Source organism: Scardinius erythrophthalmus (assembly GCF_964197995.2).
Source record: "Scardinius erythrophthalmus genome assembly, chromosome: 6".
Classification (NCBI taxonomy): domain Eukaryota; kingdom Metazoa; phylum Chordata; class Actinopteri; order Cypriniformes; family Leuciscidae; genus Scardinius; species Scardinius erythrophthalmus.
Window position 1 is genome coordinate 12,969,909 of NC_138226.1, and position 21,749 is coordinate 12,991,657.

Genomic DNA, 21,749 nt, shown 5'->3' on the forward strand with positions numbered 1-21,749 from the left:
TTATCAGTAACTTACACCTTGGTCATTTCTATTTCCTCTGAGAGAGATGTAAGCAGGCAGAGGGGACAGAGAGAGATCTCTCTGTAGTCATTTACTCTGACATTTCGGGTGCAAGGGAATGCACAGAAAGAGACAGGGGGGAGAGAGTGAGCAATGTAGCCATCCTCTCTCTACCACTTAAATTACATCTGTGGTAGAATCCAGTCTTATCTCAGGGGAAAGAGAGTTGTGCAAATGCCCAATACCATCCAGTAGTTCCTTCAGACAAGGTGGACAGGTCCAGACTGTGGAGGTAGAGGTTAAAGAGGAACCACTTCAATAGGAAAGCCTGCAATGAGGAAAGACAACTTTTCAAACCACATATAATTCTTTTGACGATATGTGAAAATGAGATTGCACAAGTGAGTGAATATTGCTGGCAGTTTACAAGTAAAGGTATGATTTTTCCATGTATGAGTCCATTTGGTGTGAGTTAACTTGAAAAGTCCAACAACTTTTAGAAAATTGGATCTTTTGAATTTGTTTAAATGAATCCGGTCAAAGAATTGATTCAGTGATTTGCTAAAATGGAATTCCACTGAAATATGTAGTACTATTTAGTGCATGCTTGTGCCCCGCTGCTTGTAGTTGCAAGAATTTTAGTGGAAAAAGCATATTTCGCCTTTTACAGTTGTTCAAAGGTATAGCTGTTTTGCCAGTTTACTTTCGCTGTATTATTTTCATTCATTCATTCATTCATTTCTCTGCAACTTTTGATATCACAGCTCATGATGGCCGCTAAGAAGGGTTTGGGCATGTCTTGTGGTACAGTACACTCTGAAAAATAAAGGTTCTTTATTGCCATTGATGGTTCCATGAAGAACCATCAATCTTTCCATTCCACAAAAGGTTTGTGTGAATGATTTGTGTGAAGGATTTTTAAATGTTCTTTACACTAACAAAAATTTTAAAGAACATTTAAAGAACTGTTCACTGAAAGGTTCTTTCGTGGAACCAAAAAATGGTTCTTCTATGGCATCACTGTGAAAACCACCTTTGGGACCTTTATTTTTAAGAGTGTAGCCAATCTGCATCAGGTTAAGACAGACCAATTTGTGATTCAGTTTGACCGATTCATTAAGAGGAACTCATGCTAAAGATAAGAATGATCTCAGTGGCAGTGAGAAAGCATAGCACACTGTTAAATGACTGGTGTGTAGCCTTTCAGCCTGGGGGCTTTGCACTGCTGCCTGCTTAATTACCGCTAACTCACTTCTTCCACACAGGCATTTTGTTCGGAATGGCAAACACACCACAGAATTACAGTAAAGCAGAGAGTTATGTCTGCACCTCAGGCCTCCATTGATTTCAGACTGATTTTATTGGTCTGGGGTCCCGCGTGAGCAAATATTATGAGGACCCATGCACTTTGTTTTACGGCTTTTAGTTATCATTACAGAAGTTTCTTGCTGCTATAGCTCAGTAATTTTTTATTTTTGTTTTTTGGCAGGTATTGATATTTTGGGGCATTACTTATTCACATTTGTGGCTGGCTCTCTCCATTTGCACATCTAATTGCTTTGGCAACTCATCTCTACAACTCCCGCACTCTCCCGTGCTCTTCTGTTTTCAGGGAGCTATACGCACTACCAGCGAAACACACTGCTTGAAATAGACATGTTTAATGGCAAAAAAAAGAGGATTTTCCCTATTGGTGGTCTGATATGTCAATAGTGTATTTTCTTTTTCTTTTCATTCTCTCAGCTCGTAAATTGGTGAAAAAAGTGGTGTTCTCTATTTTTGCTCCAATGGCTGTTGATTCATATCAGTTTAATTAGATTATTTGGCTGACAGACAGTTAGGTTTAATCAGAGAACCGACTCTCGTGTGAGTGTGAAGTAATTAATTGCTTTAATTACATTTAGTTCCAGTCTTGGCTCTGAGGGAAGTTGTCAAAGATAACCCACATGCTATCAGAGCTCAAACTTGGCGATAAAAAAGGCAGGTGAGAGTATGACAGAATGACCAGGGAAAGAATGAGCCTCACTGATATGTATTTTATTTGTTTGTTTGTTTGTTTGTTTGTTTGTTTGTTTGTGTGCACTATACCATTCAAAGTGTATGGATAAAATACCATTTGCATAATATTAATGCAAAAAATACCATGGATAATGGATCCATGGCCCAAAAAAGATTAAGAACCTCTGTTTTAGGGCTACTGTAGAAACATGTTGATGCATTTCAATGTATGGGGACCCATGGAGTGAGTAGATTGTAGGTAATAAAAACATAACGGTTCATTAAGTGAGGTCTTTATACAACACTGAAAACATAGTTATGTATATGATATTGCATTTCTGTCAACAGATCCTCCTAAATATTACACAATGCACCTTTAATCAAGAGAACAGTAAATGGTCTTGGATTATATCACTGCCACCTCTGCTACTTGTCTTTTTAGGGGCTCGTTATCTTGTCTATCTGACGTGTGTACAAAATTTAGATCAAGATCAATATTTATATCCATGAATTATGCATTTTCTTTGACACACTGACATTTCTTGAGGTGGATTTTGCTTTAGGACAAATCAAACACATGGAAATGTGTTCCAGGAGAGCGAGTCTGCAAGTATAGCACAGGCAGTTTGCCTGACATCCTCTCTCATCAATGTTTTGTCAAATGTGAGATACACTTTGATTACAGGTGTTAATGTGCTTGACTCAAAGTTTACAATGTAATAATGACTTCAAATCATTTTTTACACTATATTAAGTGTCATTTTGTTCATTAACTTGTGACACCAAATATGTAATATTGTTTGAACAGTACAATAAGTGAAAAAAAAAAAAAACTTAATGAGAAGGCTTGTTTTTTTTTGTTTTTTTTTCTCCCAATGTAGTCTTGGGGAGTAATTATATTCTGGTTGCTACGGGCAGCAGCTCACATACCCTCAGACTTGTCTCCATCCAGATGACTAGCTCCAGCCCCACTGTGCTGTAATTAATCATTACGCCAGATGCCAGTGCTTCCCCCATGAGCTCCGTCAGTGTGTGTTTAATTGTGTGTTCGCAAGTGTGTACGTGTGTCCAGTTTGCTCTTGACTCTTGCATGCCAGTGTGTGAAAATCATAAAAAGAACATGAGTTGGTCATTCTCAGATGAACGGAGAGACCTCCAGCTCAAGGAGTTTGTCTGCTTTCTCACACATTCATGCTCCAGCTCCAGCATGCATTCGTGTTCTCATTCATATGCTGTCCGCTGCCCTCACCTCTACCTGAGCCACAAATTCACAGAGCACTTTTAACGAGGAACCTCGGACCTCTCACTGTCATCTCCGTATGATTGGCTCTGCGGGTAAGAAGAACATGGTGATTTCATCTGGTACTGAGCAGTTCTCAAGGGGAAAAAAATACCTGAAAACTCATTAACCCTCATGTCGTCCCAAACTCAAATGACCATATTTATTTATTGCATTTAACACAAAAGAGTTATTTAGCATGCTCTCAAGGTCTATCTAAGACTTGCAGACTTTAGAGCAGATGGGACAGGGAAAGGTTGGGTACAGTAGCTGTCTTTGGGTACTTGGGCAGCCAATTCTTTCTTTCATATATGCTTCGCTTGGGCAATTTTCACTATGCGTTCCTCAAATTCCCTGGCAGCCTTCAATGTAATGTTACTCCACTTGGATCTATCAGCTGCCAGTATCTCCCAGTCTTGGGGGTTAATATAAACTTGCATCAACTGTTGCTTCAGCTGATCCTTATAGCGCATGTGTGGGGCTCCTCAATTTCGCTTGCTCTGGCAAAGTTCCCCATAGAACACTGCTCTCGGCAGCCTCCCATCATCCATGCGTAACACACATGTCCTGCCCAGTGAAGCTGACGCAGTAGTAGCATGGTCTCGATGCTTGGCAAGCCCACTTCTTCCAGAACTTCTGTGTTTGTCTTGAAGTCCTGCTACTGAGTTTCCATAATGGAATGGAGACACCGTTGATGGAAGTACTCAAGTAGTCGGATATGCTTTCTGTGGACCCATGACTCGGAACCATACAGCAGAGTGCTGAGGACAACTGTCTTGTAAACTTGGATCTTAGACAGCAGGTGCAATGAGCGGTTTTCTTCAGGCTGATAGTCAGACCAAATTTTCTGGTAGACGAGTAACTGGAGTAACTGGTCTACTTTTGTGTGTGTGCAAAGAGTGTGCAGTCATCTGCAAATAGTAGCTCTGTGATCAACACTTCTGTCATCTTGGTTTGAGCAAAAAGACGACGAAGGTTTTAAACACTACCATATACATATAATCTTACCATATATATATATATATATATATATATATATATATATATATATATATATATATATATATATATACCAAATTATTATCATAATATCATAATCATTATCCAAATATAGGAATAGAGTTACTAAAAAAATAGATTTTTTTTTTATATAGTTCTGACCCACATCTGGCTATGCAAAGACATAATTGTGTCATTGCAACAAATACATATAAATATACAGTTAATGACAGCTCTAGTTGTCACTATTCTCTTTAATTGTATAGAAAAGAGCAGCTTGGACATTCTGCAAGAGTTCCATTTCAAACTATTTAAATTGGTGAATCACATGCTAAAACAACACAGACAACGCATTCAAATAAATGACACTACCGGCAGCTGCAGTTTATTCTTACTGGATTCCTCCCTGAGAGCGAAATGCAATGCAAGAACAGACCACATATATAAAAAAGAAAAAGGCAGATCAAAGCTTTGTCTGTCTTGTGTCCTTTTCTTTTCTTCACTATTTTTGTACCAGGTGCTAGATGTTCCAGGCTGGCTAGTCTGATTGAAGTGATTGGGAGGGGGTTTATAGAAGTTTCGCTGTACCTTCTCATCTCTCCAGCTTGCAAAGACAGTTTTTTGTGCCGCCTGTGGTTTGGTGTGATTTCTGTGGCAGGAACATGTGAAGCACTCTTGTTGTACCTGCGGTTCGTGCACTGAATTTTTGATTACTACCTCTCTCTTATCTCTCTCTGTCTCTTTTTCTTTGTTTTCCAGGTGTCCTCCAGGTGTCAATCTCGCTAAAAAAGGTGGAGCTGAGCGTCGGAGAGTCCAAGTTTTTCACATGCACAGGTCAGAACTCTCGCAGCATCACCTGATCATGTGTCTGACATTGATGTAGATGAGATAGATGCATGACTGCACACAATTTACATAGTGCTACCTCAAGTAGTCCTTTATTTAGGTTGAGCGGCTTAAATACCGTCTCCTGTCATAAGCAGTATGGAATACTAAGACTAAGGCTTTCTTCATGACCAAGGCAAATTGTCTGATTGTGTGTGTATGAATCTTTTTTTTTTCTTGGACTGACAGCTGTTTTTATATTGATTGTTTACAATATTTGATTTATTTTTTGGAAACTGGGTGGGGACCTTCAGGGGTCTGTAATAGGTTGCTTTGAGGAAATTTTACCAAGTATATTATTAAGGGCTGTTAACATTACCAGGCTAACCTAAAATTTGATGTGATCAATTATGTTTATTTTGTTATGTTTATCACAGTTACTGAATTTGATTTTATTGCAGTCAAAATCAGTAATCACATTTTTTCATTATATTGACAGGCATAGTTTGTAATAGTAAAATGCTAAATATATTATACACACACACTCACACACTGCTGTTTAAAACTTCAAGGTCAGTAAGTTTTTTTTTATATACATTTTTTTATATTAATACTTTTATTAAGTAAGTTTCTATTAAATTGATTTTAAAAAGATTTATATTTTTACAAAAGATTTATATTTAAAATCAATTAAATGTTCTTTGGAACTTTCTATACATCAAATTATTTTTCTATTTCTAAAAACAAATTAAACACGGTTTTCAACATAATATTTTTTTTTTCGTGCTCACGAAATCAGCATATTAGAATGATTGACATTGAAGACTGCTGAAAATTCAGCATTGCCATCACAGAAATAAATTACATTTCAAAATATATTAGACTATAAAACATTTATTGTAATGGAATAGTTCACCCAAAATTTTTTATTATTCCATAATTTACTCACCCTTCTTCAAGCCATCCTAGGCGTGTATATATGACTTTCTTCTTTCAGCCGAACACAATCAGAGTTATATGAAATAATATCCTGGCTTTTCCCAGCTATGTAATAGCACTGAATAGTGCCCAAGTTTTTGAAGCTCCAAAAAGCAATGTCATGTTTGGGGCATGCCCTTGCCTTTAAAAAAGTTTGTAGTCTAAACAAAAAAAATCAGCACAATTCCCTTGCTGAAAGTTACTTATCATTCAAGACCAGTCAGTTTCTGCCTGTAAACCGCAGATCCTAAGCCTGTCTCTTCTTGAAGACTGCAGGCAAGGTTGTGCTTGGACATGAGTATGGATATCCATGTGCACAGGGGTAGATTATGTTTTGTGGTGAAGCTGGGTGTTGTTTTTCTTTTCCACATGGCTGAGCTACTGTAGTCAGGTTGCAGGGCTTTGCTGCGTGAGCTCCAGGCACTACCTGACAGGGTGATGCATGCTGACCCCTGCTGGACTCCGTCCAGATTGCGAGTGATTAGCACACCTGGTATGTGTCTGGAGATATTATGGAGGGTGCACACATGCCCTGCAGACCTTCAGGTCAACTAGCTGAGACAAACCAGCATGCTTGCCTTCCAAAATAGCTTTGGGATATGCAGGGATATTGCTTTGATGTATTTATAAAGTTCTTTTTTTGGCTTTAATTTCTGTGCTGCATGTTATGGAAATAATTTGCTTCAGAAAAGCTAATGTTGCACATGATGGTGGATAACTGTTGAGGAATGATTAAAAGACTATTTTTAGCAAAGAGCTAGACATGTTCAGTGCATACTGAAATAGAAAACATAAACAGGTCACAGTATACAGTGTCTTTGATGTCTAAAATGGATCGTAGGCTCAGTAGGCTATATGTTCATTTAGGGACCGTTCGGTATTTATGGAAGGGGCCACCGGAGGAAAATAGGGGAGGGTCTCCATTACGGACATGACTGCTCTGAAAGCGACTTTAAAAATTTCACAGAGACCTCAAACAGAAAGCACAAAGCCTTTCTTTAAAGTAAATTTCGTTTTTTTATTAATTGTATCTTAATTTTAATCAATGTTTCATCTGGATTTAATAAATAAGAAGTAACTATAGTGGAAAATAGATAATCATGACACGGAGGCGCGGGCGAGTGAACTGGACTCTTGTCTCATAAATGAACCGAAACTCAGCGTAAGGTAGCCTATGCTACTTGCCTCACAGACCTGAGAAATATATAGAAAGCTTGAAATGTCTACTTTTAAACAGAACAATTCAAAACGAAGGAAAACAGACTGCTTTCTGCTTATGAAATGTGCATTTCTCTCTGGCGCGTTCTGAGAAGATCGCGACGCATCGTCAACTTCATCTTTGCAGCCGACACAGAAAACACTTGTTTATTAATAAACAATTAAAATGTCTCCTTGCTATATTTGACATATTAATAATTCTTTGTGACAGCTTTTAGATGCTTTGTTGGCATCGCCACCCACATGTTGAACGAGTCACACCGCATCAGCACCGAAAACATGATTTTTTTTAAATCTAAAATCAAAAATCGTGAGACGAACTGAATCGTAGGTTTGGTCTATCGTTACAGCCCTAGTCAAGTCAAGTCAAGTATATTTGTATAGCGCTTTTCACAATACAGATTGTATCAAAGCAGCTTCACAGTATTAAATTAAAATAATACAACAAGGTTTGTTTCTAGTGGAATTTATTGATTGATAAAATAAAATTAAATATCCCCAAATATCCCCAACTGAGCAAGCCAAAGGCAACAGTGGCAAGGAACCGAAAAACTCCATCAAGTGACCTAATGGTGACCTGAATCTCCATCAGGTGACCTAATGGAGAAAAAAAAACCTTGGGAGAACCCAGGCTCAGTCGGGGGCCAGTTCTCCTCTGGCATTTATGAACTAGAGGCCGGATTGTAGTTTGAACTGTAAGATTAAAAATATTATATGAATGCCTGGCCGAAAAGATGCGTCTTTAATCTAGTTTTAAACTGGGAGAGCGAGTCTGAGCAATGAACAGTATCAGGAAGGCTATTCCAGAGTATTCCCTAGTAAGATGAGAAAGCAAGAGTTTATGGTTTAAAAAAAATAAAATAAATGGCTATCTGAACATCTTTGCAAAACAACAAAACCAAGCGCAAACCAGTACAGAAGTAGGCTAATCAATAAATTATCGGGAAGGGTCATGCCTTTTTTCACAATCATTTTGGAGGGTCATAGAAAAATGTATTGCTGGTGAAGGGAGGGTCATGTCTTTTTTGACAACAGATCTCAAAACTCCTCCGGTGGCCCCTTAAATAAAAAACGAACAGTCCCTTAGTGGATTATTTTATGTACAGTGAGTGTCAGTGACAGAGCTCCACGACATAATGAAATAAAATTGATATTGTCAAATGGCTTAATGCAATAGTCATATCACAAAGACTGCGATTTAATGAAATATATGCCCTACCATTTTTGAGTGAAGCTCAGCACTGTGTTCGTTTATAAAAGTGCAGCTCATGATAGTATGGAAGCATCTCGCAATTCTGATATAAACTCACAATTGCAAGATGTCAGAAGTGTGAGTTTATATCACGCATTTTGACTTTATGACTTGCAGTTGCGAGTTTATATCTTGGAATTTTGAAGGAAAAAAAGTCTGAATTGTGAGATGTAAACTTGCGATTGCAAGAAAAAAAGTCACAGTGGCAATGTGGCATAATTTTTTTAACAAAGACAAAGAGAATTCTTGTAAAGAGAATACCCTATGAACACCCACACTTTTCTGTTAACAAAAAAGTCAAATTATTTTTATTTTTTATGCAAAATCGTGCGGTCCTAAGAGTGACTAACAGTACTCTTTCACTGGGACAAGTAGGTTAAGTGTCTTGCTCAAGGGCACAGTGTTAATATCTCATGAATCCCCCCCTTTCAAAGCTTGAACCTTCAACCTTTTGGCTGCCAGCCTACATCTTTAACCACTACACCTAATTATTAAAACTAAACTTCATTCACAAGCGAAGAAAATTGAATGTGACCAGCAAAGTGCGCTAAGCTTTGTCCCTGAGCCCTTCAACCCCTAACATCTCATCCTTACCCCTTCATGGTCCAGCGTCTGCTGAGTGGACTGAGATTATACTGCCATGTCCTCTCCTTGAACCCCTCACGTCCCGCAGATCATCCTCTGCTCCTTCGCTGATAACCCCCTGCCCGCTCTCAGCGTCTCTCCCCTGGCAGAGCTGCATCACAGGGCCGGTTGCATCCTCGGCCTGCCCGTCTGCCTGGAGCCGCAGTCTCACGCTCCCCCGTTGTGCAGCCGAAGGCCCCTGTTGTGCAGTTGATTGATGCTTTGAACGGAGAAGTGCTGCACCATGCTGATGCTTTTTATGACCTTCCAGCAAAGCAGGATTTACAGCGCCAAGCACCTTGGTACCAAATGTGGGTCCGGCCAGCCAGTCTCTGCAGGGCAAAGCACATGACGAGTTTTGTTTATCGCAGTGTGTGTGTGTGTATGAGAGACAAAGAGAGAGTGTATGCCACTACCAGAGGCTTAAGAGATATCCTTAAAGGGGAAGTTCTGCACCACTAGCAGCACCAAATGGAATGGCAGTGAAACGTGTCCAGTTGTTTCCCTTTGGGTATGAACATACTGTATTTGGGCTGCATGGTATATCAAAAATAAAATCAATATCGCGATATGGCTTTGTGTGATTGTCAAATATATGCGCTATTGTTTTCAGTGAAGTGAAGAGGTTTCTGCATGGGTGTGAATGAACACAGTGTCAACGGCAGTGCATATTTTTATTTATTTTATACCCGTCAGAATGAAAGCTTGATGGTTTAATGTTTGAAAATGAGATTAAGACATAAATATTAGTATTGTAAGTATACGGTAAAAGAAAGTTATTTTTACTATAGTACATTAGTAGTATTAAAAATTTTCTTATTTTGTTTTTTTTATTTAATAATAGTTATTATTTATTTTATTTTTTATTTTACAGTCATATTGAATTGGTCAAAAACATTTGTCCTATGAAAACTTACATGGAAAGATATTTTTGTTTTGGTTACTGAAATGGTAACTGAAAGAGTTGGTTCTTGGAAAAAGCAAACCCTGTTTGAACTCTCACTTAGTATTTTTTCAAAAATCATTCAGCCCTACAAGGATTTTGAAATATGAGTAAGTTACATGTTTTTTTTCGTTTTTTTTTTTTTTTTTTATGCAGATGCACTCCCAAAATCACCCTACTCACTCTAAAATTAATAATTGAAAATTGCTGTATCTTTTCATATAGCAATAAATATCGCAGGAAAAAAAAATGTCAGTTTTTTCCAATATTGTGCAGCCATATGCTTTATCAAGTCCTGTGCAATATTGTCAAGTAGTCATTTACACTATATTCTGTACCGCACTATGACCGTAACCGTGTGTGTGTTTGTAGTGATCGGGGAGCCTGTGAATCTGGACTGGTATAACCCACAGGGGGAGCGGATGGTCCCGTCTCAGCGGGTGGCACTGCACAATGAAGGTATCCGTTCCAGACTCACCCTCTACAATGCCAAAATAGAAGACGCTGGAATCTATCGGTGCCAGGCCAGCGATGTACAGGGACATACAGAGGAGGCCACTGTGGTGCTGGAGATCTACCGTAAGTAGCAAACACACAAATAAATCTGCTCATACACACTTTGTATTGCCATCATGGTTTTATAACTTTGCGTACTGTATGTAGATACGTTTGAAATAGGATCCGATATTAACGGGGACTTGGGGTAAAATACCAAACATATCCCATAATGTAGCAACACAAAATGCCCTTTGAATAATGAATTCCTCTGTTTTTAGGTGTAAAGTATTTTATATACACTAAAAAGATTGTAAGATTGACATTATGTGTTTTAGCTATATATCTATATATCTATATATATATATATATATATATATATATATATATATATATATATATATATATATATATATATATATATATATATTAGTAAAGTCAGTACGATATTTTTTATAAAATAAATGTATATTTGTATTTGATATCAAATAAATGCTGTTCCTTTGAACTCTCATCAAAGAATCCTAAATATAGGCTATCACTGTTTCCACAAAATAATTAAGCTGTTAATATTTAACTGTTTTAAGTTTTTCTGCAGAAAATTCAGCTTTGCCACCACAGGAATAAATTACATTTGAAAATATATTTAAGTAGAAAACGTTATATTTGAATTGTAACAATATTTCACAATATTAAGCAGTTACTGTATTTTTGATCAAATAAATGCAGCCTTGTTGCACATAAGATTCTTATTTCAAAAACATTAAAAAACATCTTACTGACCCCAAACTTTTGAACTGTATTTTTGGTACTATACTGAGGAATGAGGATCAGGAAATGTCATGAGCCAGAACTGAACTTGCATCGCCTGAATGAGCACCGCAGCTCAGTTAGCCATAGAACAACAAATCGTTTAAAATTAATGCTAAAGTGTTTACTGTATTGCTGGTGTTTGGAGACAGAACCAATTGGAGAATTTTGAGAATTTAGATTCTAAATCACCTGTGATTCAACACTGTGGGGCTCTTCAGCATGAAAAGCAAGCAGCTTTTTCTCCCACCTGTTCATGGCACTCGGCACACAGAATCCACCCAGGGGATACGATGCTTCATGGCACGCCTGTGGTCTCTCAGCAGTGGGGATCCTGTCCCTTTCAACGTCCCATCAGTGTCAGAGACCATAGACTCACATCTGTGCTGAGAAACCAGATGCCCAGATTTTTTTTTGCTCTATTTTACAAATCAGCAGAGAAAATAAGCAAAGGGTTTTCATGTGGGCAAGTAAAGTTGTGACAGTGAGGTTTGCATTTCAAATCACCTATTTACTTTGGATGTAGGCCTATGTGTTGAAATGATATCGGCACACTTGTGTGTTTCCTAAAAAGTTTGTTTTGTCTCCAATGACACATCATTCCAATTTCAATATAATTTTTTTTTCATGCATCTCAAGAAGAAAAAACATTCAGTTATCCTCCATCTGTCCTCATTTGTTCTCTTTGGAGATTAGATTTGATGCAAACTTGTACCGCGAATGATCATACATTTACATTGAGATTTATTCAGCGTATTAAAAGGAAGCATGCTGTTACATGTCCCGACTATAAAAGCAATTCAAGAGTATTGTATATTGATGCAGATTACAATGAAACAACATCTTGGCACAACTATTTAGGAATCCATTACATAGCAGAGGACATTATGTGTGTTAGCACAAAAAAACCTTCCACCATTGGAAAAGATGCCATTGAAATAGCTGTTTTGATTTCCCTCTGAATAGGACATCCAAAAGCTTTCAAAGAGAGAGCCTCAAAATGCAGGGAAAATGGACGTGTTCCATCCAAAGATGTTTGACAAATCTGTTGATGTAAAGCTAAATGTAATTCCCCCAACAACAAGACAGCTGTCGCCACACGACAGGGAGAAAACCGGCATCAGTAATGGGGGAAAAGTGACAGGGATAGGGGGAGGACTTCACTATAAGAAAGAGAGAATAGTTGTGTTGTGGTCACAACCAAATCGAATGCTCCTTACAGTGGTGCATTTAAAGCAGTAGTTCACGACTTACTTTCTACTGTGGAACAAACAGGAGAAATATTATAGAATGTTCAAGTTGCTGTATTTTTTATTCAATTACAATAAATGATGAATAGCTTTCAAGTTAATAACAAAGATGCAAAAGTGTCAAAAAAGTATCATAACTATGAATTGTGTACTATATTTCAAGACTTGTGAAGTCTATAGCTTTATGTGAAAAACTGCTAATCTTCTCCTCCAGTGAGCTGAGCTCTTAAAGAAATAGTTCACTTCAAAATGAAAATTCTGTCATCATTTACTCAACCTCAAATTGTTTCAAACCTTTATGAATTTCTTTCTTCTGCTGAACATAAGGGAAGATATTTCGAAGAATGTCGGTAACCAGACAAAACAAAAACAAAAAAATAATAATCATACAGTTTTGAAACAACTTGAGGGTAATTAAATGGTGACAGAATTTTCATTTTGAAGTGAACTATTTCTTTAACCTGAGAGCCAGTTTACTACAAAAAGTGATTTCCTACTATGTCTTGTTTTCCAGGACAAATATCAGTAGCACTTTATAATTATACAGTAATGAAGTATTTATAAATCATTTGCAAACTATTATTTTATAGTTAATTCATAGTTATATACTGTAGCGTGTAGCCTCTACATTAGTATATTATACTGCACAAACTGTATATTATTTCCCCTAACTGTAACCTGATGTGTTTTAACAACTTGATCTCATGATTATTATGTATATATTTTTTCTACCACACGTACATTTACTTACATTCGGATTGACACAAAAACATACAGTATTGACATATTGACAGCATTTTTTTATTATATACATATTTAAAATGATTAGGTTTAGCTTTGGGGACGAGGTCATGTACACTGCCCGGCCCAAAAATAAAAAGTTGCTGTTTGGATTTAAATATGCAAATCCTTATGAGTCTATGATTGGATCATTATTGCAGTGATTAATATGTTTCTAGCATGTTATACTGTATGTTTGGCAACAGTTCTTCTTGATGGAGTGTGTATTTCATTTAGGCCATTTTCCAGGATGACAATGTCAAGATTCATCAGGCTCAAATTGTGAAACTTAAATTCAACTTTATACTAATGCAATTAATGTCCAATAAGACAGTAGACAAAATAATGTTTGAAAAACATTCATCAAACAAAGCTCTCATACACTTCTAAAGAATCGATAATATAATGCAAGAATCATAAGTAATATTTTCATAGATTTTCATTATTTCCCATTCATTGTAATTGGATAGAAAAGAGCAACCGGCTCAAAGTCCAAAATTTATTCTTATTGTACATGTTGCACAGAACTAAAAAAGTCAGGTAAAAAAATGAACTTTTTGAACTTTTGGAAATACATCGTAATTCCTTTGTTAAACTCTCTAAATTAATGGGGAAAAGGTAATAAAGAACGAGTATGAAAGCGAGAGATCCCAAGCACAGACAAAGTGGAAAAAAAAAAGAAAAAGGTGCAAGGGTGAGGAAATCTTTCTCTTTAAAGGGACCGACTTCAAAGGCTTGAAACACGGGGGTAAAACAAGTCTACATGAAATGTTCACCAGAAATTCTAATGGATGTTGCAAAACTTTCAGGAGATATTTCACAAGCGTGCTTCTCTGTGGCTGACTTTGTACCAGGCTTGGCATTTGCCTGTTCCATTAGAAGTTGTATTTGGAGCAGTGGGAGCCGTGTGTAAACAGACATGACTCACAGATCGTTATGCAGAGCTGCTGCGCTGATGAGGGTGTGCAGCATCTCTCAGCCCTCTGAAGACACATTTCCTTATACTGCGCTGGAGCAGCTGTTTACACCAGCTTCCCACACAAACAGAATGTGGCTGTGAATTGTGAATAATCAGAGACTATGTACTGTAGAAGCATACCTGATTTATGACAAGCAGACATAGATGTTGACACGTCCCTTGTTTTTCGTTGATTTTTCTTTGGTTTTCTCACTGGGGGTCTGAACTAGGATTCCAAAGCCCGCATGTTGTTTCTTTCATCTACATACAGCTGGGGTTTCAACTGTTATCAAAGTCTACTAAGTATTCAAGTGTACAAATCTGTACAACTTCCAGCCAACATACAACCCCGTCCTTAACAATTAGCAGTATCCAGCTTAATTGGACAGGTTTGTTTGTGTGTTTTATATTTCATTAAAGAGTTGTACAGTATAGAGAGGAGGAAATGGTACACAAGGTAGAATAGAATTTGCATCTTCTACATAAGCACTATGACACCATATCAGAGCATGTGCACTAACAAATTAGCCATGGCTCAGACAGATACAGATGTGTTCTAAACCTGAAAATGCTGTCTTATCAAATGATCAAAGTCAACTTTATTGTCATTTTTAGCACATCACATGGCAATGGATCAAACCAAGCACAGTTCCTTCAGGAAACAACAGTGACGCATGTGTAACCCCTCCACCTGGGTCCTACTCGCCCCTCGAACCCGAAGTCAGACGCTCTAACATGGAGGCTAAAGACTGCAGCTGCTAGCGCGCCTATTGAGATCAGAGGAGTGAGGTTTACTCGCACAGCGACTACTAGTCTCCGTTACACTCAGCCCCCTCTGGGTCACGGCACCAATTTAACCCCTCCACCCGGGTCCTACTCACCCCGCTCTGCGCGGGCCTCGAATCCGGGTCTCCGGCATGAGAGTCAGGCACTCTAATAAGGAGGCTACTAGCTGGCCTTCATGTAGCATTGAAATGTTACTGACAACAAGTGGCACTGGCAAAGGATCTACGATCAATATATCTTCATTGGAGCCAAGCAGACTCTCATTGTGGAAACCCTGTCATGCAATAAATACGATTACACACTGATAAGTTATGCTAGCTAAACAAACCGAAACTAGCTGCATCTAATTGTTTTTTTTTTTTTTTTTTTTTTTTTTTTTTTTTTACACATTCTTTTTTTAATAATTTATTTACGCTTGGTATTGTAGTCGTGTTACTAACTGTACTAAAACGTTTTCTCACCGGTGAATGACACATGATGGTATTGCAGTAACGTTGTCTCTGGTCTTCTTGGCTGTGCGCGTTCATGCTTTCAGCATGCGTGGCTTTGGACGGCGATTTGCAGGGAGGATGGAACGTGCGCTTTTAGTGCTATCAGGCTAAAGTTAGCATTTTCCCAGATGTCCTACAGTACCTTTAATCTTTCCAAGGCTGATCAAAAATACAGTAAAAACAGTAATACTGTGAAATATTATTGCAATTTTAAATTAATATATTTTAAAATCGAATTTATTCCTGTGATGGCAAAGCTGAATTTTCAGCGGCCATTACTTCAGTCTTCAGTGTCACATGATCTTTCAGAAATAATAGAATTAGCACAGAATCACATTTGCGCTGCTGCCCGTGCATCTTGACAAGGAAAATTTTGAGGAAAATAAAACCAAAAATGTAACCTTTCTCCTTCCTGCTCCACAGAGAAGCTGACGTTCAGAGACGTGAGGTCTCCTCAGGAGTTTCGACAGGGCGATGTGGCTGAAGTGGTCTGTGATGTCACCAGCTCCCCCGTGCCTGTGGTCTCCTGGTTTTACAACAATGTGGAGATCATTGAAGATACTGAGAGTAAGTAATCTGTCATACCGGCTAACAGCTATATTGTTGTAAGATAATTGCTTGAATATAGATATAATTGTCTGTGAACACTTGAATTGTTGAAAGTTAACATAGAGTTCATGCTGCTCTGGATATAATTTCAGAAAGAGAAAAAGAAAGAAAAAAGGAATAAATAAATGCCAAAAGTATTGTCATTGTTAAGGATTTAAGGCCTACTTTCACTGTAAGACTTTTAAAATGTTATTCCCTTTCACGACTCAGTGTTGACAAGTGTTAACAAGCATATTAGTTTAAAAAAATCTGCGTTTTATGTAAATGTCATTTCTGCCAGCAATAGCTTCTTTGAAGGCAAAATTAGCCTGTCATTAACACCATCAAATATTTTGTTCTCCAGAATTTCAACTCTTACAAAACAACAATCTGCAAGTCCAGAGAGTAACTAAAGCAGATGAAGGAGTGTATCGCTGCGAGGCCAGAGTGGAGGCCAGGGGAGAGATTGACTTCCGGGACATTATCCTGGTGGTTAACGGTGAGTTTGGGAAGATATGTTCAGCACACAGGGATGTAAGAAGCCGTAGGATCCAGTAGTCTTTTTTTGAGATCTGTCAGTTTAATTATTACATTATATTAATAATCACAATTTTTAGGTGAACTATTCCTTTAAACATAAAGTCATTCCAGCCCTATCTTTCAGACGAAAGCCGTGCGTATCCTGTTATCTCAATGACATTAGCCCTGTTCGCTCTGATAGGAAGGAAACGGCACAGTGACATCACCCTGTCTGCATGTCCTTGTATAATCCAATGATAGCGAACATGAACGGGTGTCTGTTTAGTTTACTTCTGAAATTTTCCTTGCTGATCCAATCATGGTGCTCAATGAGGCATGACCGATAATCCTGCCGACATGACAACACATATCAGAGACCGACATAAAATAAATGCCACTCTGCGGGGCTGTTCAGAAGCCCCTGGTCAGATAAGTGTTAGATTGGGAATACAAAATTAATATGTCTTTGTCCTCTAGGAGACGTTTTGATCTTTTCGAAGTTAGACGCATTTGCTGGACGCGTCTTGTTGGACACTTTGAGATGACTTTGAAATGCCCAGGCCATACTAAACAGCATCTCTGTAATATCCTGTGGCTTTAATGTGTGAGTAAAACTGCAGAGAGCTTAGCTGTCCTTTGGACCCTTCATGATGTGTGTTTGTTAATATAGATATGAATAAAAATGGAATGAAAATGACTGTTCAAGAAGTAGAGAGGATTTCCTAAGCAGGAGTTTTCATTCAATTAGTTTGCATAAACAAGTGCCACTGGAATTTATTTTTAATATCGTGTTTACGGTTGTTATTGGTGTTGGAAATCACATGGATAATTTTCACTATAATTGGTGTACATACAGTGGGGGAAATAATTATTTGATCCCCTGCTGATTTTGTAAGTTCGCCCACTTATAAAGAAATTAAGGGTCTATAATTTTTATGGTAGGTTTATTTATAACAGATAGAGACAGAATATCAACCAAAAAATCCAGAAAAAAAAACACACACATTATATAAAGGTTTGCATTTTAGTGTGCGTGAAATAAGTATTTGATCCCCAAGCAAACATGCCTTAGTAGGCAAGCACAGGGGTAAGACGTTTCTTGTAGTTGGTCACTAGGTTTGCACACATCTCAGAAAGGGGTTTTGGTCCACTCCCTTTACAGATACTCTGTAAACCTTTACTCTATAAAGGTTTCTTGGCTGTCGCTTGGAAACTCAAAATTTCGTCTCCCTCCACAGATTTTCAGTAGGATTAAGGTCTGCAGACTGGCTAGGCCACTCCATTACCTTAATGTGCTTCTTCCTGAGCCATTCCTTTGTTGCCCTGGCGGTATGTTTTGGGTCATTGTCATGCTGGAAGACCCATCCACGACCCATCTTCAGAGTTCTGGCTGAAGGGAGGAGGTTCTCGTCCAAGATTTGACAGTACATGACCCCGTCCATTGGCCCCGTCCCCTCAAAACAGCCCAAAAGCATAATGTTTCCACCTGCGTGCTTGACTGTAGGGATGGTGTTCTTGGGGTCATAGTCAGCATTTCTCTCCCTCCAAACACGGCGAGTTGAGTTGATGTCAAAGAGCTCAATTTTGGTCTTATCTGATCATAGCACTTTCTCCCAAGCCTTCTCTGAATCATTAGATGTTCATTGGCAAACTTCAGACGGGCCTGTACACATGTGCCCTCTTGACCAGGGGGACCTTGCGGGCGCTGCAGGATTTCAATCCATTGCAGCGTAGTGTGTTACCAATGGTTTGCTTGGTGACTGTTGTCCCAACTGCCTTGAGATCATTCACAAGTTCCTCCCATGTAGTTCTGGGCTGATCCCTCACCTTTCTCATGATCACCCTTACCCTATGAGGCGAGATCTTGCATGGAGCTCCAGACCGAGGGTGATTGGTGGTTATTTTCTATTTCTTCCATTTCTGAATAATGTGTCCAACAGTTGTCTCCTCCTCACCAAGCTTCTTGCTGATGCTCTTGTAGTCTATTCCAGCCTTGTGCAGGTCTACAGTCTGGTTTCTGACGTTTGACAGCTCTTTGGTAGTGCCCATGGTGGTGGAGAGGATGGAATGGAAGATACAGATTCTGTGGACAGGTTTATTTTATACACATAACTAGCTGATATTAGGAGTACTTTCTTAAAGTGACAGGGCTAATCTGTGTTACACATGGGCACATAACCAGTGGGAGTCTGTGGGAGTCAGAATTCTTGCTGGTTGGAAGGGGATCAAATACTTATTTCATGCGATCAAATGCTAATCAATTTATAACCTATATATATATATATATATATATATATATATATATATATATATATATATATATATATATATATATATATATATATATTCATTTATTTATTTATTTATTTATTATTTTTTGGTTGATAATCTGTCTCTATCAGTTAAAGGGCACCTATTATGCCCCTTTTTACAAGATGTAATATTGGTCTTGGGTGTCCCCAGAATGCATTTGTGAAGTTTTAGCACAAAATACCCCACAGTTAATTTATTATAACCATTTGAAAATGTCATTTTTGGGGCCTGTTTTAAAAAGAGCTGTTTTGTGCGTACCACTTTAAATGTAAATGAGCTGCATATCCCCGCCCAGCTGCTGGACCTAGATGATGAAAAGACTCCGGCACAGAATAAACATGAATGAGAATGGACTAAACGTCTCGGAATGGTTATTTGATACATTTATTTAACTTACTTACAAAGTTTTAATTGCGTCCTCTTTGCAATTATGGATGAGCAACACACACATACACACACACACACACACACACACACGAACTGTGATAACGTTCGCGCAATTTTTTTAAACCACACACACACACAAATACTGTGATAACGTTTGCTAACGTTAAGTACAAACGATTTATTTATTTTTTTCTTAAGAGGAGGGAGACGTTTATATACTGTCTATGGAGATAGAGCAGACCTTAATTTATTTACATTTGTATTTGCTGCAAAAAATGATAGCGTACGTGGCATAAAACAGTCTGACGTTGTTTGTTGAGACATCCTATGACGACGACAATAAATAGCTTTAGACGCAATTGTTGTTGAACTGGCTGACATCGATTGAAATGACTATTTGCTCAAAAATAATAAAATACACTTACTTCTTCTGGAGGTGAAGTTGGATCGCGAACAGTAGGCAACGATCCACACTTGAGGATTAACTTGAGGATTAACTCGTTCACTAAACAGTCAGAAAATGATTCTCGTATTTAGGAAGTTTAAGTGGCGCCTTTTCTTCATAAAAAAAATCCATCCGCTGCGTTTTCAGTGGCTCAGATGTCAGTGAAGACTAGTATGTCCATTCTTACATCCCGCAACAGAACACTACACTTAGCCATTCTTACATCCCGCAACAGAACACTACACTTAGGAGACATTACCGGCTGTCGTTGAAACAATGGAGGATGGTGTACAGATCACTGAGGGCGGGGTCTATGCCAAAACCAGATGTCAATCAAATCATGTTGGTGGGGCTTAGCTCATTTCTACGTCACAATGAGGGAAATCTAGAACAGGGTGTTCTGAGACAGTGCTTATGATTTATTGAGATAGTAAAAAAACTACTGGGTGGATTTTTATCATTCTAGGGTGGTTTTGCTCACACACTGCCAACACACATTTATGTTCAAACACCATGTAAAAGTGAATTTTGCATAATAGGTGCCCTTTAAAATAAACCTACCATAAAAATTATAGACCTTTCATTTCTTTGTGAGTTTGTAAACTTACAAAATCAGCAGGGGATCAAATAATTATTTCCCCCACTGTAGATATATCAGGGACATTATATAAAATTGTTGCTCTTTCATGGCTTTTCATAGCTCAGAATAGTTGCTTTATCTTCTTTTCAGTTGCTTTATCTTCTTTTTCAGTGGCTTAATATTTTTGTGGAAACTGTGATGCATGTTTTTGCAGGATTTTTCTTAATTTCAAATAGTAAAGACATAAATAATGTTACAACAAAACAAAATTGTCTCACTGGTCAATTTAATGTGTCCTTACTGAATAAAAGTATTAATTTATTTTAAAATAAATCTTACTGATGCTAAAACTTTGAACTGTAGTGTAGCACAACTAGCTTTAATTAGATGTTTCTTGGTCAATCTATACACAATTTGAAACATTGTTGAGATCTCATCTAAAACTATAAATTATCCATTGGTGAGATTATTGTTTTCTATTCCAATGAGAAAAATTAAGAAGCAGGAAGCTTAAGAAGCAGTTGCACTCTATCGTCTCATAGGAACAATTAAGATATTAAAGAGATCACAGTGGTTTTCTTTCCTATAAGATTTTTTGTCATTTCTGACTCATAAGTGTTCTTACTGTCCTTCAAAAGAACTGCTTTATAGTCATTTTATTTATAACTGGATTATTAGCCTTTGAAAGCATGTAGTTGTTGATACTAAAGGTCAATTCAGTCTGTATCAGATGGTTTGCTGGCTTGATTTGATGTCTTAATGCCCAATTGTGTCTCACATTAGCAGAGCTGTTTCAGTTGGGCATGCGTATCTGGGAATAGGTTAAATTAGATTACTGCCTTTGGAAAATAGGCATCGATTGGCAAGAAATTCAATGATAATCTTGTTGAAACCATTTCAGTGCATGATAGCCCAGTGCTGTGTGTGTGTGTGTGTGTGTGTGTGTGTGTGTGTGTGTGTGTGTGTGTGTGTGTGTGTGTGTGTGTGTGTGTGTGTGCCTCTGTTTCCTCTGACTCTTACCAGAGTTCCACAGTGTGTGTGCAAATTTAAAGGGGTATTTCACTGAGAAATTAAAATTCTTCACTCATTTACTCACCCTTAAGGCATTTCAAACCCATGACTGACTTTCTTCCATGTAACACAGTAAACACACACACACAATTTTTTTTTATAAATTCTGAAGACTGTGCGTGTCACTTTTTTCAAACAGTTACAATGAATGGGATAGCTT

General features: G+C 37.9%; 1 protein-coding gene across 1 annotated transcript in view; it reads left to right on the forward strand.

Moving 5' to 3' along the window:
- Nucleotides 1–770: 770 nt before the first annotated feature.
- The window catches only part of LOC308692837 (neural cell adhesion molecule 2), a gene marked incomplete at its 5' end in the record, with an annotated part of 70,737 nt that continues 49,758 nt past the window's right edge, over nt 771–21,749 (forward strand). Inside the window, 5 exons of the mRNA XM_081369245.1 lie at nt 771–804; nt 5,036–5,110; nt 10,489–10,695; nt 16,110–16,253; nt 16,639–16,773. Coding sequence (XP_081225371.1) covers nt 771–804; nt 5,036–5,110; nt 10,489–10,695; nt 16,110–16,253; nt 16,639–16,773 — 595 coding nt within the window. The remainder of the gene's footprint in view (nt 805–5,035; nt 5,111–10,488; nt 10,696–16,109; nt 16,254–16,638; nt 16,774–21,749) is intronic.